The sequence below is a fragment of the Hemiscyllium ocellatum genome, chromosome 8 (genome assembly GCF_020745735.1).
Source record: "Hemiscyllium ocellatum isolate sHemOce1 chromosome 8, sHemOce1.pat.X.cur, whole genome shotgun sequence".
In the NCBI taxonomy this organism is placed as follows: Eukaryota; Metazoa; Chordata; class Chondrichthyes; order Orectolobiformes; family Hemiscylliidae; genus Hemiscyllium; species Hemiscyllium ocellatum.
Genome location: NC_083408.1, coordinates 76,200,973 through 76,220,856, shown reverse-complemented (window position 1 = coordinate 76,220,856; position 19,884 = coordinate 76,200,973). Strand labels below are relative to the sequence as shown.

Here is a 19,884-nt window from a genome sequence, read left to right as displayed (position 1 = left end):
TGAAATATTAAAGGTAACATTTTGTCAATTTACAGTTCAGCAACAACACAGCAGTGCAGCTGCTGCAGCACAGCAGGGTGGTTATGAGATACCAGCCAGACTAAGGACCCTACATAATTTAGTCATACAGTATGCATCTCAAGGCAGGTATGAAGTAGCCGTACCTCTTTGTAAACAGGCTCTTGAAGATTTGGAGAAAACATCAGGCCATGATCATCCTGACGTTGCTACTATGCTCAATATTCTTGCTTTGGTGTACAGGTTAGTGTCACATCGCTATTTATGGAAAAGTATGAATTTTTAAAGTATTTATGAAAGGAATAATTATGACTTACAGAACAAAGCACTTATGCTGGAGCCTTTATTTATGCAATTTCATTTTACAAGTTACAGAAGCAGTAAGATGTTTATTGGAACTAAAATGTAAATTTGTTTAAGAGCAATAATTAATTGCTTCGTACCTGGTTTGAGGATTTTTGAAGGTGTATAATGTTCTTCAGTGATGGTGCATAGGTTTAATCCAATGACCTCTATATCCACAAGTGACTGAAACAGTCTGAACTTAGTTGTTAGTGCTAGCTAATCCGTGCAATAAAGTTGTGCATAATTTGACATATCATTTGGATATTATAATGTTGGCTTGCTTGAGAAATGGAAATGCCACACTGTAAACTTTTGTTTTAGTTGGCACCTAATGAACCAGCACTTTTGATAAACCAGCGGAAGTTATATACCTGAAACATCAGAAGTTTACTGTATTATTGTGAACTCCACAATGTCTGAGTAGTCAGCTGAGAGTGCAAGTAAGAAGGTGCCCTGTCGTTAAGTTTTAATTAAGCTATTATTTAAGTGATTTATGCTGTAAATTAAGTATAATAATGTTGCATTATGTTTCTATTAGTTAGTGTGTGTTTTTACCTTAGTTATGTACACTCCTTGATCAACCAGAATATTTGATCAACTGGTACGCTCCTGGTCCCATAGTTGTCAGTTAATAAACAATTTCCTGTATTATGTTTGGTGCTTTGCTGAAGGGCAACAGGAATAACTCGTGCATAGTTGAACCTGTACTCACTGCTCCACTTTTGTTCATATTGATTTGTATAGGAGGTTTTTAGACGGGACATAGACGAGATGCATTATTCTGTTTTCTTCTACTCAAATGCTTATTTAAACTTTGTAAATTGTATGTTGCATCCCTACATCACTGCAGCTTACCCTTACTCCTCGGTTTACCTCCAGCAACACACTAAGCTAGCTGATTCATGTTCCTATTATATAGTAACAACATAAGTGAGGTTTACATTTAATGGTGCTGGTGAGATAGTATGTAGGCTGTACTGGTGGATATGCTAAAGATTTATCAAATAACATTGCATTTGGCTGTTTAGATCAGGCACCCAACAAGACCATGTGGGCAAAACTCAAAAGCATGGTGTTTAATGTTACATGGGATTCCTCAATTGGGTAGAATTTGCTAAATAATCATGAGTGGGAAAGAATTACAATGACAGTCAATTTTAGGATTCAGTCATGCTTGCAATTTGGTACGCATGTACATACACTAGAAACTTCATATCACTAGACAGAACCCAGTTCCACTTGTATGCCACATTGCAAACCCTGGAAAATTCATATGTTAATAGACAGAGTCCTTTTTTTTGCAGGCAGAAAAAAACACACACATGCAACAGCCATTCTCTGGTTTGTTTCTAGGCAATGTCTTGACCAACCAAAATCAACCTGCCTAATTTAAAATTTAAATAAAGTTTGGCACTTAACTGAATGTCATAATCCAACTGGTCCAGTCTGTATAGAAATGCCTCTACCAATCAGAATCTATTTAAAAGCCAATTCTCACATTTTTCTCATACAGCATAGACATGTTATCCTACTGTACAATGACATTATTTTGAATATCTACATGAATGCAAGATGAATAGTTTTGACAAAATGTCTTTTCTCAGCAAAAGTCAAATATAACAGTTGAGAAATCGCACAGTTGAGATAATTCTGTAAATGTTTAACTTTCATTTTATTGTGAATACCACAAATGAATATATGCAAACAAATAATTTTAGCTTGTAAGAGAGATGTGTACAAGTGAAATTTGCAAATGAGACTTTTTGAGCACTTGAGACATTAGATTCATATAAATTTTAATTGTGGCCCTTTTTTTATTTGAAAAATGTGTTTTAGGGACCAGAACAAATACAAAGAGGCAGCAAACCTACTTCATGATGCCTTAGCCATTCGAGAGAAGACCTTGGGTAAAGATCACCCTGCGGTTTGTGTTGCCCTTTCATAACATACTTTACATCTGTACATTATTTGTGTGGAAATCTAGAGTAAGGTTTAAATTATTCTTCATGTTAAACCAACAGGCTGAGGTTTACATCTCCCTTTCCTTAATGATGAGCAGGTAGGGAGGTTAAATTGTGAATCACCTATTCATTTAGTTATAAAGAATCATTACATGCACACCCTTGACCATATGTGCATAATCCAAAAATCATATTTTTCTGCAGTATTCCAGAGAGCTTTCATTGATTTTATTTGATTTGGTTTTAGGTGCTAATATCTTCTAATATATATTTCTGATAAATGTTGATACTGCTATATACTACATAAATATGAAATCTCCACACTTTATTTATTGAATTTAATTTTGATTTTTCTGGTTTTGATCTAACCTTTGATTATCTTGAGTTAGCGAAGTGAATATATTGAGTTCTTTATCATAAGGCTTTTCCTTGTAATTATCTAATTGGTTTCCTTTTAGGTGGCAGCTACATTAAATAATCTTGCAGTGCTTCATGGAAAAAGGGGAAAATATAGAGAGGCTGAACCCATGTGTAAGAGAGCTCTGGAAATACGTGAAAAGGTCAGCATGTTATACTTATAGATTCAACATAAGTTGTGCTTTAGGAAATATTTTGGTAAACCATTTTCAACAGAAATGTTTTCTTCTGCATTTTGCATCAATGCTATAAAAAGTGAATTTGCAATCCATATAGGATGGATCACATGGAACCAATACATTGTCTGTCCTGCAACAAAAGCATAATGTGTCTGTTATTAAATCTTGTATATTGACTACCTGATGCAACATTACTGGTAACTAAAGATTTTTACTGTTTATACATGACCATCAAAACAACCAGTTTACCTTGGGTTCCTTTCAGGAAAATAATAGGCAGTTTGTACTCTGAATTTGGACCCATTTGAGAACTAGATAAATGTGGAAGAGATATCTTCCTGTAGTAGAATATTGAGTCCTCATTTCAAACTGTATAACTAGTTAGCAAGTGAGATTTATGCCTTTTGGGGATTTCTAGACCATTGAAGAGAATGGTCTAGTTGCAAAACAATTGTGTTGTCTCAAAATGTTCATCTGCAAAGGTGATTGTACCTTTGAAATTTATCATTTGCGAAGCTGGTGTACAAATATCATTGCTGTCAGTTTCATATGCCAATTTAATTTGAAATCTAATTTAAATTAAAATCAGTTATCTTAACTTTGTGTAGATCACTGAGTAATATTTGAATCTTGCCTGCTATTGTGGGCATTCTACTTCTACAGGATATTAATACATTTAGATAAGGCATTAAGGCTTAAGACTGACTGCTAACCTTCTATTTACTAAAGAAACAATTTAGAAGAATGCACGTGTTTAAAAATGTATGAAATAAGTAGTGTGATTAGAAATAGCGATGGCAATTGAGTGAAAAGTTGGTCTTTTGAGTGATGGGTAGTGTCATTATCTAGATATTTGTAACCACAGAAATGAGTTATTGCAGTAATCTTGTCAAGCAAAGTTTGACTACTTTGAATGTTATTCTCCAATTTACATTGAAGTACACTTATTCAGAAGATTGATGGAACTTAATTCAATTAGATCAGAGTGGCAGGCATATGCTCATTGCCAGATTTTGCAATTCATCAAAATTAATTCACATTGTTTATTCAATTTGAATTTCACTATTCTGGAAGTTGAATCCTTCTGTAAAATTGTTTGCTTTTCTTTTAATAAGGTCTGTTACTTCATGAACTCTGTATATTTTAAATTTTATAGACCATCTCTTAACATTGATGTGAATATAATTTTCGTTACTTGAGCATCTGCATTGAGAAACGGTGAGTTGCTGAACACTCTGCGAAGTGAATATATTAAAATCTTTACGCTTATTTTTGTAGGTACTGGGGAGGGATCATCCTGATGTGGCAAAACAGCTAAATAATTTGGCATTATTATGTCAGAACCAGGGAAAGTATGAAGAAGTAGAATATTACTATGAACGTGCATTGGAGATTTATCAGACAAAACTTGGACCTGATGATCCAAATGTAGCAAAGACAAAAAACAACTTGGTAAGACTGCACGATCATATTAAATAGTTACAAATGAAAAGTTGTGATCAACAGCATGTGACATTCTAATTTCATAACATAATATTTATCTTAGTTTAATGGCAGTTAATAAACTGAACTTAGTTCATTTAAATTAATTTCCTGAATTTAAATTTAAACCCTCTCTGTCTTCCCATTCTCTCCCTCTATATCTCTTACCTTTTAAGAGTTTGTATTAATATAGCTTTCACAACCTCAGGATGTCATAAAATGCTTTCATATCAACTGATTTATGTTCACTATTGTGATAAAGCAAAATGCTGGAACTGATCAACATGGAACAAGATCCAACAAACCACAATGAAATAAGTGACTGGATGATGTCAGCTTCTTGAGTGTTGTTGAAGTTGCATTCATCCAGGTAAGTGAGGAGTATTCTGTCACACTCCTGACTTGTGACTTGTAGATGGTAGGTAGCTTTTGGGGAGTCAGGAGGTTATTCCCAACCTCTGATCTGCTCTTGTAGCCACTGTGATTATGTGGCCAGTCCAGTTGAGTTTCTGGTCAATGGTAACCCCATTGATATTGATAGCAGTAATAATACAATTGAATGACAAAGGGCAGTGGTTAGATCCTCTATTATTGTAGATGGTCATCGTCTGGCATATAAGTAGTGCAGATGTTACTTGGCATTTACCAGCCAAGCCTTAATCTGTTCAGATCTTGTTGCATTTGAGCATGGACTGCTTCAGTATCTGAGGGCCGAAAACCAAAATTGCTGGAAAAGGTCAGCAGGTCTGACGACACCTGTGGCGAGAAATCAGAGTTAACTTTTCGGATTGAGTGACCTTTCCTCAGAATGCTGTACCTGAGGAGTTATGAATGGTGAAATCATGTGTGGATGTCCCCACTTCTGACATTATAATTGGGGGAAGGTCATTGATGAAGCAACTGAAGATGGTTGGGCTTAGGACACTGCCCTGAGGAACTCCTGTAGAGATGTCCTGGTGTTCAGATCGCTGACCTTCAACAACAACCATCTTCCTATGCACCAAGTATGATTCCAAGGAGTGGAGAGTTTTCCGGCTGGTACATATTGATTCCAGTTTTGCTCGAGCTCTTTGATGCCACACTTGATCAATTGTGACCTTGACGTCAAGGGTTATCACTCTCATTTCACCTCTGAAATTTAGGTCTTGTGTCCATGCTTGAACCAAGACTGCAATGAAGTCAGGAGTTGACTGACCCGAGTGGAACCGAAACCGAGTGTTGTTGAGCAAGTGCTGTTTGATAGCACAGTTGATGAGTCCTTCCATCACTGGGCAGTAATTGGCTGAGTCGGATTTGTCCTGCTTTTTGTTCTAGGAAATACTTGGGCAATTTTCCACATTATTGGGTAGATGCTAGCATTGTACCTCTACTGGGAGAGTTTGGCGAGGAGAGTGGCAAGTTCTGGAGTGCAAGACTTTAACACTACTGCTGGAATGTTGCCATTGTAATGTTGGAATATTGCCTTTGCCTAAATTTCTTGATATCAAGTAGAATGAATCGAATTGGCTGAAGTCTGGTATTCATAATGCTGGGGACCACTGGAGTAGTCCACGATGGATCATCCTTCCTGCAAATGCTTCAGCATTACCTTTTGTGCTGAGATAGTACATAGACCTTAAATTGATTAGATTAGATTTCCTACAGTATGGAAGCAGGCCCTTCGGGCCAATATGTCCACACCGACCCTCTGAAGAGTAACTCAACCAGACCCATTCCCTTACCCTATATTTACCCTGACTAATACACCTATCATTATGGGCAATTTAGCATGGTCAGTTCACCTGACCTGTATATCTTTGGATTGTGGAAGGAAACCGGAGCACCTGGAGGAAACCCATGCAGACACTGGGAGAATGTGCAAACTTCACACAGACATTCGCCCGAGGAGGGAATCAAACCTGGGTCCCTGGCTCTGTGAGGCTGCAATGCTAATCTCTGAGCCATCGTGCCACCCTTTTTTATTTTTAAAAAAATTTTATTTAACTTTTTTGTGTACAAATAAAGGTTACAAATGCCTTAGGATTTGTTCAGTTACCTTAAAATTCACATCCCTTTCATATCTAACTAACCTTTGAAAGTGACAGAGACCTAAATCAAGTTATTCACAGAAACTAAGCACTGCTTCCTCTTTCTTGCCTGGATGGAACTTCTTACACAGAACAGGTTTGTAAAATAAGAAAATAAAGTACATGAATCAATGAGTAAATAATCATAGTAAGCAGTGCTACTGCAGGTTGCATCAGCTTGAGCGGGAACACATTCACAAACTTAGAGTTATGTCATTCAACTGACGATCCAAAAATGCAAGGAACAAAAGGTTTCCACACAAGATTTGAATAAGTACTATATAAAACTTAATCCTGATTATTTCAATAAATAACTAACCCATGTCCCTAGACTGTGCAGGTGGCTTAACAATTACAACAATACGTCAAGAGCGGGTTACAATGGTTTACAGTCTTTTGGTGAAGGGAATTATCACTCTTTAGCTACTGCATTATAATACAATATTTTCCCTTGCAATTATTCCTCTAAATTGTTACTGGTTCCATACAGTACCTGACAAAATCCCCATTGTTTATTACTCAATTGACTTTACAGTAGACCATGATAAGTTGAAAAATAATATATGAAATCTAGGTAATTGTTATTATTGAAGCACTGACATTGGACACTGAAGTTTGCTAATAAGCCTGCAGTCACTTCAAAGGCATCTCCGTTATGTGAAAAATTAAGGTTCCAGCTTTTAAAAGAAATACTTTCTTTTCCCCTGTTGCACGAAATTGATAAGACTTTCTACCAGTCTTTTAGCACTTCTAACAGTACATTGTAACTGTCTGTGTTTGAATAGTGTTTAATAAATATCTCCACTCATCTTGCTGAATTAACAATGTGAATGATAGAGGGTTACGTTCTCCATTTTGATATAATCCAGGAGGTGCCACTGCTTTGACCTAAGATGTCTCCATGTCAGTTTGCACAAGTGCTCAGTATGACCTCATTATAAAAACACCCCCTTCAATCAGAAGCACACTGCATGTCACAAAGTTTGAAACTCTGAAGAGTTTGTGTTTATAAAATGCCTTATGCAATATACCTAACTTGAGTAACCAACATGCTATGAAAACTTACGTCTGGTAACTTGTGGTGGTGTTCGGGGAGGAGGGAAATCTCAAAATGAAGGGACAAAGTTCATGGTCTGGAGTTGTTGAACTCAATATTGAGTTCAGATGGCAGTAAAATGCCCCAGTGGAAAACAAGACACTGTTTCTGCAGCTTGCGTTGGCTTCATTGGAACATTGCCGTAGACCTAAGACAGAAATGCAAATATGAGAGCAGGACCGTGCACTCAAATGGGAGCTGATGGTGAGGTTGAGGTCATGGATGTAGACTGAGTGAAGATATTCTGTAAAGCAGCCATGTTCTGAATTTTGTTCTTGAACTTGATTTTTCCATTCCCCCCAACTTATTTTGTTTCTTTATGATCTTACGTTGTTAAACTTCATATTTTTCTTGTTAATAGCACCTACTTAGGATCTGTCTTATCCATTACCTCTCCCTTTGTACTTTGTTTTATGAGACCTTTGATTTCCAGTCTGCTTTAATGTTTTCCTGACCTGCCTTTGCGTTCTATTTGTTCCTCTTTGCCCTTTTTCAACAGCATGTGCATAAATCATCACAACCTGCTTCAATTCGGCTACTTGTTAAGAAATCTCATAGACAATCAAGTACTGAAAGAATGATTTAGACTTTATTGCATATGGCAACCCTCAAGTAAGCAAATTATGCCTTACTTGGCTATGAGTCATGGTGGAATATAGCTACAATTCCAATCGGCAGTGTCTCTGATGTCCAGGATTTATTCCTTGTGCAGTGTTCTTTGGATTTCTGCTGATGAAGACTTCTGGTTTGAATTCTTGTCCTTTTTAATATCTTGTCCATCACTTCATTGTTTTCTGCTTTTTTTTTGTTATTACACGCTTGTCACACTTTCTTATGCTTTTACTTCATTTACTTGGTCTCTATATGAATTTTATGGATTTTTAAAAATGCAAGTTTCACTGCAGTTAAGCCCCTGGACTCCACTATGTTTTTGAATAAAATATGTGTTTTGGGTTTCCAGGCTTCTTGCTACCTAAAGCAAGGCAAGTTCAAACAAGCAGAAACATTATATAAAGAGATTCTCACTCGTGCTCATGAAAGGGAGTTTGGTTGTGTGGATGGTAAGTAGATGTTTTTGGGTTTTTTCCCCATTCTGACAAGCACAATTTAACTGATTTTTGTGACATAGGTCAGCATGAACGAGGTTTAAATTCTGTTAGCTTTCTCCCCCATTTACTTTGTTTTTGTTGCTGATGCAGAAATTTGGTGGGGTTTCCAGGTGTATGGATAATTTTTTGAATTAACAATGACTGGAAGTACACAGATTTAACATTCTAGCCTTATCTGAGTTCTGTCATATTTTCTTAATGCATTCTCTTTCCTGCTAATTTATTTGGGCAGTCAAATTCCTGTTTCTTTTAAGAAAGATAACCTTGAATGAAAGATCAAATTATTAAAGTTATGGAACAACCCTCTATTTGTGAGTTTACTTTCTGTCTTAAAAATGGCTGAATTATCTTTTCCCAGATGAAAATAAGCCTATTTGGATGCATGCTGAAGAAAGAGAGGAACAATGCAAGGTAAGATTAAGTTGGTTAACATGACTTTCCTATTGTTTTTAGTGTTATTATGGAACATGCTTTTAGTCTGCTTCAGACCGATCATAAAATTAATCCATAAAGAATTATGTAATATTAGAAAGTAATGAATGTTGGAAAGCATTTTATGATCACAGTATTAGATGCGCCATCTTTAATTAAGAGGATATGAAGTCAGTGTTCTATGAATCTTCCAATAGGCAGGTTTTCCTGAAAGGCTCACTTTTATATGTAATATTTCCCCTTCTTAAAAAAGGTGACAGGCAATATGGATTTCTGTGAATATGCTGGGTGAGACTGAGACATGAGTTTGAGGAATTTTATGTTAGTTTTCTCAAATGCTACCATTTTGAACTCACATGACCAGAAGATGTTGAAGTAGTATGTGTTCCATAACCACTGCATTCTGCACTTGATTTTTTTTTAATGCTCTCTTTGTCGAATGCTTGAATTTCATATATAAGCCTAGTTTATATATTATGCATATTGTATTTTATTTAGGGAAAACCAAAAGATGGCACCACATTTGGTGAATATGGAGGTTGGTACAAGGCATGCAAAGTTGACAGGTATATTTTCAGATTTAAATTTAAAAACAAAATTATTGTAAACAGAATGGCATACCTTATTTCTTAAGTGGCTCATGGGACCATATAATTCGCTTCTATTTAAGTTACCATTTATTGCTTATTTTGGAAATGTGAATACTCAACTTAAATAATTTAAATGTGCCAGTAATCCCAGAACAATCCTAATTTTATATGCAACTTTATGTTGGTAGACTAGAGTGGTAACAAATTAAACTGTTTACATCTTTCACTTTGGATAGTAATGTGAATTCTTGAGAACATTATGCCCTTCAATCTTCATGTCTATAAGACCATAAGATATAGGAGTGGAAGTAAGGCCATTTGGCCCATCGAGTCCACTCCGCCATTCAATCATGGCTGATGGGCATTTCAACTCCACTTACCCGCATTCTCCCCGTAGCCCTTAATTCCTCGAGACGTCAAGAATCTATCAATCTCTGCCTTGAAGACATTTAGTGTCCCGGCCTCCACTGCACTCTGCAGCAATGAATTCCACAGGCCTACCACACTCTGGCTGAAGAACATAGAACATAGAAAAATACAGCGCAGTACAGGCCCTTCGGCCCTCGATGTTGCGCCGACCAAAGTCTACCTAACCTACACTAGCCCAATAACCTCCATATGCTTATCCAATGCCCGCTTAAATGACCATAAAGAGGGAGAGTTCACCACTGCTAGTGGCAGGGCATTCCATGAAGTCTCAACCCGCTGAGTAAAGAATCTACCCCTAACATCTGTCCTATACCTACCACCCCTTAATTTAAAGCTGTGTCCCCTAGTAACAGCTGACTCCATTAGCGGAAAAAGGTTCTCACTGTCAACCCTATCTAAACCCCTAATCATCTTGTACACCTCTATCAAATCTCCCCTAAACCTTCTTTTCTTCAATGAGAACAGCCCCAAGTGCCTCAGCCTTTCCTCATACGATCTTCCTACCATGCCAGGCAACATCCTGGTAAACCTCCTCTGCACTCGTTCCAATGCCTCCACATCCTTCCTATAGTATGGCGACCAAAACGGCGCACAATACTCCAGATGAGGCTGCACTAGAGTCTTATACAACTGCAACCTGACCTCAGGACTCTGGAACTCAATTCCTCTACCAATAAATCCCAGTACACCATATGCCTTCTTCACAGCACTATTTACCTGGGTGGCAACTTTCGGAGATCTGTGTACGTGGACACCAAGATCCCTCAGCTCATCCACAGTAGCAAGTAGCCTACCATTAGCCCAGTAATCCATCTTGTTACTCCTACCAAAGTGAATGACTTCACACTTAGCTACATTGAACTCCATTTGCCACCTTTCTGCCCAGCTCTGCAACTTATCTATATCCCGCTGTAACCTGCCACATCCTTCTTCGCTGTCCACAACTCCACCGACTTTCGTGTCATCCGCAAACTTGCTCACCCAGCTTTCAAGCCCCTCCTCTAGATCATTTATAAAGATGACAAACAGCAATGGTCCCAAAACAGATCCTTGTGGAACGCCGCTAGTAACTGCACTCCACGATGAACCTATTCCATCAACTATACCCTCTGTCTCCTTCCAGCCAGCCAATTCCTAATCCAAACCTCAATGCCATACCTCCGTAGTTTTTGCATTAGCCTACTATGGGGTACCTTATCGAACGCCTTGCTAAAATCCATATACACCACATCTACTGCTTTACCCTCGTCCACCTCCTTAGTCACCTTCTCAAAGAATTCAATAAGGTTTGTGAGGCACGACCTGCCCTTCACAAAACCATGCTGACTATCCTTGATCACATTATTCCTATCCAGATGTTCATAAATCCTATCCTTTACAATTCTCTCTAAGACTTTGCCCACAACAGAAGTGAGACTCACTGGCCTATAGTTACTCGGGCTATCCCTACTCCCCTTCTTGAACAAGGGGACCACATTCACTATCCTCTAGTCTTCTGGCACTATTCCCGTAGACAATGACGACATAAAAATCAAGGCCAATGGCTCTGCAATCTCCCCCCTAGCTTCCCAGAGGATCCTAGGATAAATGCCATCAGGCCCAGGGGACTTATCTATTTTCATCCTTTCCAGTATTCCCCAGACCTCTTCCCTACATACCTCAAGGCCATCCATTCTAATCACTTGTGACTCAATATTCACATCAGCAATAGTGTCCTGTTCCTGAGTGAATACTGACGAAAAGTATTGATTTAGTGTCTCTCCAATCTCCTCCGCCTCCACGCACAACTTCCCACTACTATCCTTGACTGGACCGATACCTACCCTAGTCATCCTTTTATTCCTGACATACCTATAGAAAGCCTTTGGGTTTTCCCTAATCCTACCAACTAAAGACTTTTCATGTCCCCTTCTCGCTGCTCTTAGCTCTCTCTTTAGATCCTTCCTGGCTACCTTATAACTCTCAATCGCCCCAACTGAACCTTCACGCCTCATCTTTACATAGGCCGCCCTCTTCCCTTTCACAAGGGATTCCAATTCCCTATTAAACCACGGCTCCCTCACAAGACCCTTTACTCCCTGCCTGACTGGTACATACTTATCAAGGACACCCAATAGCTGTTCCTTGAACAATCTCCACATATATCATTTGTGTTCTTCCCTTGAAGCCTATTTTTCCAATCCACGCATCCTAAGTCATGCCTCACCGCATCATAATTTCCCTGCCCCCAGCTATAACTCTTGCCCTGCAGTGCACACTTATCCCTCTCCATCACTAAAGTAAAAGTCACCGAGTTGTGGTCACTGTCCCCGAAGTGCTCGCCTACGTCCAAGTCTAACACCTGGCCTGGTTCATTACCTAGAACCAAATCCAGTATAACCTCACCTCTTGTTGGCCTGTCTACATATTGTGTCAGGAAACCCTCCTGCACACATTGGACAAACACCGACCCATCTAACGAACTCGAGCTATAGCTTTCCCAGTCTATATCTGGGAAGTTAAAGTCCCCCATAACAACCACCCTGCTACTTTCACTCTTCTCCTGAATCATCCTCGCAATACCTTCCTCTACTTCTCTCGGACTATTGGGAGGCCTGTAGAAACCTCCTAACAGGGTGACCTCACCTTTCCTATTTCTAACCTCAGCCCAAACTACCTCACATGGCAAGTCTTCCTCCATCGTCCTTTCCACCGCTGTAATACTATCCTTGACAAGCAATGCCACACCACCCCCTCTTTTACCCCCATCTCTGACTCTGCTAAAACATTTAAACCCTGGAACCTGCAACAGCCATTCCTGCCCCTGTTCTACCCACGTCTCTGTAATGGCCACAACATTGAAGGCCCAGGTACCAACCCACGCTGCAAGTTCACCTACCTTATTTCTTATACTTCTGGCATTGAAGTATACACACTTCAAGCCACCTTCCTGTTTACAGGCACCCTCCTTCGAGATTGATGCCTTGTTCCTAATGTCCCTACACTCAAGGTCCTGTACCATAAAGCTACAGTCCAAGTTCCCATGCCCCTGCAGAGTTAGTTTAAACCCTCCCAAAGAGCACTAGCAAACCTCCCCCCAAGGATACTGGTGCCCCTCAGGTTCAGGTGTAGACCATCCTGTTTATAGAGGTTCCACCTTCCCCAGAAAGAACCCCAGTTGTCCAGAAACCGGAATCCCTCCCTCCTGCACCATCCCTGTAGCCACGCATTTAACTGTTCTCTCTCCCTATTCCTCGACTCTCTATCACGTGGCACGGGTAACAAACCAGAGACAACAACTCTGTTCGTTCTAGCTCTGAGCTTCCAACCTAGCTCCCTGAAAACCTGCCTGACATCCTCACCCCTCTTCCTACCTATGTCGTTGGTGCCAACGTGGACCACGATCTGGGGCTGCTTCCCCCTCCCCCTTAAGGACCCGAATGTCTCCGCATTTCTGTTATGAATTGACCCCCTCTAATTTTAAGGCAGTGTCCACGGGTCCTAGTCTCCTCGCCTAACGGAAACAATTTCCTAGCGTCCACCCTTTCCAAGCCTTGTATTATCTTGTAAGTTTCTATTAAGTCTCCCCTTAATCTTCTAAACTCCAATGAATATAATCCCAGGATCCTCAGCCGTTCCTCATATGTTAGATGATCCCTGGAATGGTTGATCTGTGTGAATCGCCACTGGACACGTCCCAGTGCCAGTATGTCCTTCCTGAGGTGTGGGGACCAAAACTGGACACAGTACTCCAAATGGGGCCTAACCAGAGCTTTATAAAGTCTCAGTAGCACAACGGTGCTTTTATATTCCAACCCTCTTCAGATAAGTGACAACATTGCATTCGCTTTCTTAATCATGGACTCAACCTGCATGTTTACCTTTGAGAATCCTCGACAAGCACTGCCAGATCCCTTTGTACTTTGGCTTTACGAATTTTCTCACCGTTTAGAAAGTAGTCTACGCTTTTATTCTATTTTTCCAAAGTGCAAGACCTCGCATTTGCTCACGTTGAATTCCATCAGCCATTTCCTGGACCACTCTCCCAAACTGTCTAGATCCTTCTGCAGCCTCCCCACTTCCTCAGTACTACCTGACTGTCCACCTAACTTCGTATCATCGGCAAACTTCGCTAGAATGCCCCCAGTCCCTTCATCCAAATCATTAATATATAAAGTGAACATCTGCGGCCCCAACACTGAACCCTGCTGGACACCGCTTGTCACCAGCTGCCATTCTGAAAAAGAACCTTTTTTCCCAACTCTCTGCCTTCTGTCAGACAGCCAATCCTCAATCCATACCAGATGCCTGTTTAGAGACCAGTTGGAAATGGGGTTGGCTGAGGTCCACGAAAGAGCCATCCATCTGTTACTTCCATTTAAACAAAATGAAACTAACAAAAGCATCTGGTCCAAGGTTTGGAGAAAATAAATGGAACTACATATGTTTGCATAAGTAAATTGCATTGAACCATCCAGCCAACTAATCTGTGCTGTGGCACATAAGAATTGTGGTTTGAGAGCCTAAATTGCAATTAGGAATATAGGAGCAGGAATGGGCCATTTGACTCCTTGAGTCTTATTTGATGTTCAACTAGACAGTGGCTAATCATCTACCTCTGCGATTTTCTCACCCAATCCTCCTATCTCTTGATATCTTCTACGTCAAGAAATCTATCAATCTGCTATAATGCTTATAGGCTATGCATTCCCCTTATATAGTTTTGGGTAAAACAGCCCAATGATCAATGATGAATTATGTATTGAAACAATCCTGTCTAGATATGACATAAAGGCGTTGATGTACAAAACGAAGCAGTTGTAGTCTCTTTGTCTCCTTGCTGCCTAACAAGAATCTGTCTTGATATCCATTTACTGCTATCAGAGGCAGCTATTTCCAAAGTTATACAACCCTCTGAAAGGAAGAAAAATTTCCTCCATATTTCCTCCTGAAAAGGTGACCCCTAACTTTAGAACATTGACACCCCCCCCCCCCCCCCCCCCCCCCCCTCCCCCAATTCAGGATTGACCCACAAGAGGAAATGTCCTTCTAATGCCCACCTGGTCAAGACCGTCCAAGATGTTACACACCTCGATCAAGTCACCCTACATTCTTCTAAACTCCAGTAGAAACAAATCAGCCTGTTCAACCTATCATCATCAGTCTGTCTGCTTATCCCGATATCAATCTAGTAAAGCTGCTCTGACCAGCCTCCACTGCATTTTCATCCTCCTTTCAGATAAGGACACCACAACAACAGACAACATAGAAGATAATGTCTCACCTGTCTCCTGTATAACTGAAGCACAACATACTTTATGTTCAGTTTCTCTCGTAATGAAGAAGAGCTTTTCATGGGCACCTTGAGTACACGCTTTACTTACACAGTAACTTTTTTTGTGATTCATGCGCCAGAGCGCACAAATCCATTTGCACCATAAAATTCTATAGTTGCTCTTTGTTTGAGTAATACTCTGTTGTTTTGTCTTCCTTCCAATTTGAAAATTTTTATGTTTACTCCATCTGTCATGTTCTGGCACACACATTCGACTTATCTATATGTATCTGCAACTCAAACCATAAGAAATAGGAACAGGAATAGACTGTTCAGCACCATGAGCCTGCTCTGCCATTTAAAAGGATTATGGCTGATCTGATATTCCTCATGTCCACTTCCTTTTTTTTTCTCATAACCCTTGATTCCTACTGATCAAGGATTTATCTATCCCAGTCTTAAATATACACAAGGACTCTACCCCACAGCTCACTGTGGCAAAGTGTTCTAAAGACACGCAACCCTCAGCAAACTTCCTCATGTTTTTGCAGCATACTTCTTGTCGTCGACAAGTTTTGTTTTCCACCAGCTAAATTTCTATCCATGCTAATACGTTTTATTTTCTGCAATATCATTATGCCTTCTGGACATCCAAGCATAGTACATCTGGCTCCACTTTATCCATGGAACAAGCTACTCCTTCAAAGAATTCAAGTTAATTGGTTAAACATGTTTTCTCTTTGAAGAAACCATGTTGCTTCTCCTGGATTACCTTGAGATTTTCTAAATGCGCAGCTAGAATCTCTGATTCTGCCACCCTCTTCATTACAGATGTCAAACTAACTTGTGTGAAGTTTCCTGTCTCCCATCCTTGAATAGAACGGTTATGTTTGCTACTTGCTAGTCTGTTGAAACCTTTCCTGAATTTGGTGTTAATTTTCCAAAATTCACTAATGCCTCTACTACCTTTATTAGCATCTACTACAAGAGTTTGGCTAGAAATCCATCAGGACCTGAAGCTTTATCAGCCCACAGTTCTATCACTTTGCTTCCTATCACTTCTCTTGTGATTATAATTTTGCTCTGTTTCATCTCCTGTTTTACACCTATTACTAGAATGCTTCTTTGTGTTCTGCATAGTGAAAAAAAAAGCAAAATATTTGGTCATTTCTTCTGTTGTTTTCTTTTTACCTTTTATTAAGTCACTGCTCTCACTGTCGAGAGGACCGACACTTTGTTTTACATATCTGGAGAAGCTCTTTTTATCTGTTTTTACATTCCTAGCTGGCTTTTCCTCAGTTTGTCCTCATTAACTTTTTGATCATTCTCTGCTCTTTATATTCTGACCCATCATCTGACTTGCTAGTCACCTTTGTATAGTTATATGCTTTGTACATCACAAGAATGTAAAAAAGTAGCAGGAGTAGGTAATTAAACCCCTCAAACCTGCATATCTGATCATCATTGGCTTCAACTCATTCAGACCAACTCCTCGTGGCGCTATACCACCTGTGTACCACCTCTTGAAGTACTTTCAGTTATCTAGCCACCACATCTCTATGGCAGAGAATTCCAGACGTTCATAACCCTCTGAAAATTTATTCTCGTCTTAGTTTTAACTGAGTACCCTTTTATTCTGCAACTGTCCCCCCCTAATTTGAGATTGCCCCATTGTGGAAACAGAGTCTAAACAGTTATCCTGTCAAGCACCCTCAATCTTCTCTGCTTCAATAAGATCACCCCTCACACAAGTTTAATTGAGAATATCTAGTTGGCATGGTCAAGTTGGACCAAAAGGTCTGTTTCCATGCTGTATAGTTCTAATGAACGAGTCTAATGAATGAAAGTATAGTTTGTTTAGCTGTTGTTGATCAGTCACCCACTTCATTTCAGAAATCACCTAATGATTCTCTTTTGAACTGCATGCAATGCTACAATATCTTTTCTTAAGTTTTGGGACCAATGTTGTACACCCGGTGCTGTTTTTAGAATCCAACTCTGAGCAACGATTCCATCCATCATCTTAGTTATTTACTGGGCCTGCATTGTAACTTCTAATGTTTCATGCAGAAGAGCATCCAGATCTCTCCTGTTCCTGTTTTAAAAGTCTTTCCATTTAAATAATAGTTTACCTTTTGATTCTTCCTACCAAAGTGCATGACCTTTCACTTTCATTAAACTTCATCTGTGAAGTTTTTGCCCAGTCACTCAACCTATCTATATATCCTTGAAAAGTTCTTATATCCTTCTAACCAATTGGTCTCGCATTTATTTTCACATTGTCAGCAAATTTGGATACACTACACTCTGCCACCTCCTCCAAGTCATTTAATATAGGTAGAGCCTCAATTAATTGCTTGGACTAATCCTTGCAGACACCACTAATTGTGGATATGGAGGTTAGGTGGTTTAGCCATGTAAAACTGTCCTGTTGTGTCGAGGTATGTGCAGACTAAGTAGATTAGGCATGGTAAATGTGGGGATAGGGTGGAAAGCTGGATTTGAATGGGATACTTTGGAGTGTCAGTGCAGACTTGATGGACTAAATGGCCTCATTCTGCACTAGGGATTCTATCCTACAGCTGGAAAAATACCATTAATCCTGACTCCATATATTCAGTTTGTTAACCAATCTGCAATCTATGTTAATGTATTATCCCAAAACCGTGAACTCCTATCTTGGACCTTCTTACGTGGCATCTTATTGAATGCCTTCTAGAAATCCAAATACACAATGTTTGCCAGTTCCCCTTTATCAACGCTGCTTCTTGTATCATCGAAGAATTCTACAGAAATTTTTCAAACGTAATTTCCCTTTCACAGAATCATGTTGAGTAAATCCCCTGTTATTTCTTCCTAAATAATAATCTCTAATATCACCCAACACATGTATGGCTAAGTAGCCTGTAGTTTCCTGATTTCTATCTTCCTTCCTCCTTAAATATGGGTATCATATCAGCAGTTTTCTAATCTGCTGAAATCGTCCTAGAATCCAATGAGTTCTGGAATATTTCGACTGATGTCTCCACTACCTCTAAGGCCACGTCCTTTAAAACACTTGGATGCTGGCCATCAGGTCCTGTTGACTTGTCTGTGTTCAATTCCATTAGTCAGTTCAATACCTTGTTCCTTGTGATGGTGACTGTCATAAGATTTTTCCTCCTGTTATCATCTTGCTAACTTTTGATGTTTATAGTGACGATTAGTTTTTGATTGGATACTCTGCTGTGAAGGTTAGTTTTTTGGTTGGATACTCTCCTTGACTGCCTTCATTACCCACATGTGGTCAATCCTTCTTCTTGAGCTCTTTTTGATCAGAAAAGATTCTTTCTGAACATTATGAAATATCTGCTTAAATGCTTGCCCCTGCTTATCTACTGATCTTGAATCAACTCTCTCTTCATACCTTTTGAAATTGCCTTTATTTAAATTGAGGATGCTGGTTTGAAACTCAAGTTTTCTTTATCAAACTGGATTTGAAATTCAATCATGTTGCGATTGCTACCCCCTAGAGGTTCTTTTAATGACAAGTTCTCTTATAAATGCTACCTCAGTTTACATTACTGTAAATAAAATAGCTCATTCCCAGGTAAGTTCTGTAATATTATTGCTCTACTCTGCACCCCATCTCTCTGATTTTTTTTAAACTTTCCTTAAATTCCCTGGCCTCTTCTTTGTCTCCCCATTCCCTCCCCAACCTGATAATTCAAAGCCCTGTCTTCAACCCTGAAGACTGAGGATGTTTCTTCAGTTTTCACAATATTTCATTGTAGGAAATTCCTGCTCATTCACTAATAAATGTCACGCAAATAATGTAACAAATTAGAGAAAATGGAATGGTTGTGGTGAATTAGAGCTGATAGTGGTAGTATATGTAGTTTTGGATGATATTACTGAGGTACCTGGAGCGTCAGAGGCTGAGGGGTGACCTTATAGAGGTTTGCAAAATTATGAGGGGCATGGATAGGATAAATAGACAAAGTCTTTTCCCTGGGATCGGGGAGTCCAGAACTAGAGGGCATAGGTTTAGGGTGAGAGGAGAAAGATATAAAAGAGACCTAAGCGGCAACTTTTTCACGCAGAGGGTGGTACATGTATGGAATGAACTGCCAGAGGATGTGGTGGAGGCTGGTACAATTGCAACATTTAAGAGGCATTTGGATGGTATATGAATAGGAAGGGTTTGAAGGGATATGGGCCAGGTGCTGGCAGGTGGGACTTGATTGGGTTGGGATATCTGGTCGGCATGGATGGGTTGGACTGAAGGGTCTGTTTCCATGCTGTACATCTCTAAGGCTCTGACTCTGTAAGCTTGTGAGAAAAAAAGGATGCCAAGAAAAGTTCCTGAGAGGTAATGGAAGAGAAGCAATTAGGAGTTATTCTTTGACTACATTTGATAGATTAGAATGGAATTGGGCTGGGTAAATGCATCTGTTTCTGAGTCTGTGATTGGAAGTTAAATTTTCCAACAATTTGTATTGAAATGCAAAACACTGATTTTGTGGG

At 39.4% G+C, this 19,884-nt stretch overlaps 1 protein-coding gene across 6 annotated transcripts in view; it reads left to right on the top strand.

Annotated features, from left to right (window-relative positions):
• The window catches only part of klc1a (kinesin light chain 1a), a 101,166-nt gene that overhangs the window by 46,907 nt on the left and 34,375 nt on the right, over window positions 1-19,884 (top strand). For all 6 annotated transcript variants that reach the window (XM_060829227.1, XM_060829229.1, XM_060829231.1 and 3 more), the window contains 7 exons: window positions 36-261; window positions 2,200-2,287; window positions 2,783-2,884; window positions 4,199-4,372; window positions 8,526-8,625; window positions 9,032-9,084; window positions 9,604-9,671. In XM_060829227.1, coding sequence (XP_060685210.1) covers window positions 36-261; window positions 2,200-2,287; window positions 2,783-2,884; window positions 4,199-4,372; window positions 8,526-8,625; window positions 9,032-9,084; window positions 9,604-9,671 — 811 coding nt within the window. The remainder of the gene's footprint in view (window positions 1-35; window positions 262-2,199; window positions 2,288-2,782; window positions 2,885-4,198; window positions 4,373-8,525; window positions 8,626-9,031; window positions 9,085-9,603; window positions 9,672-19,884) is intronic.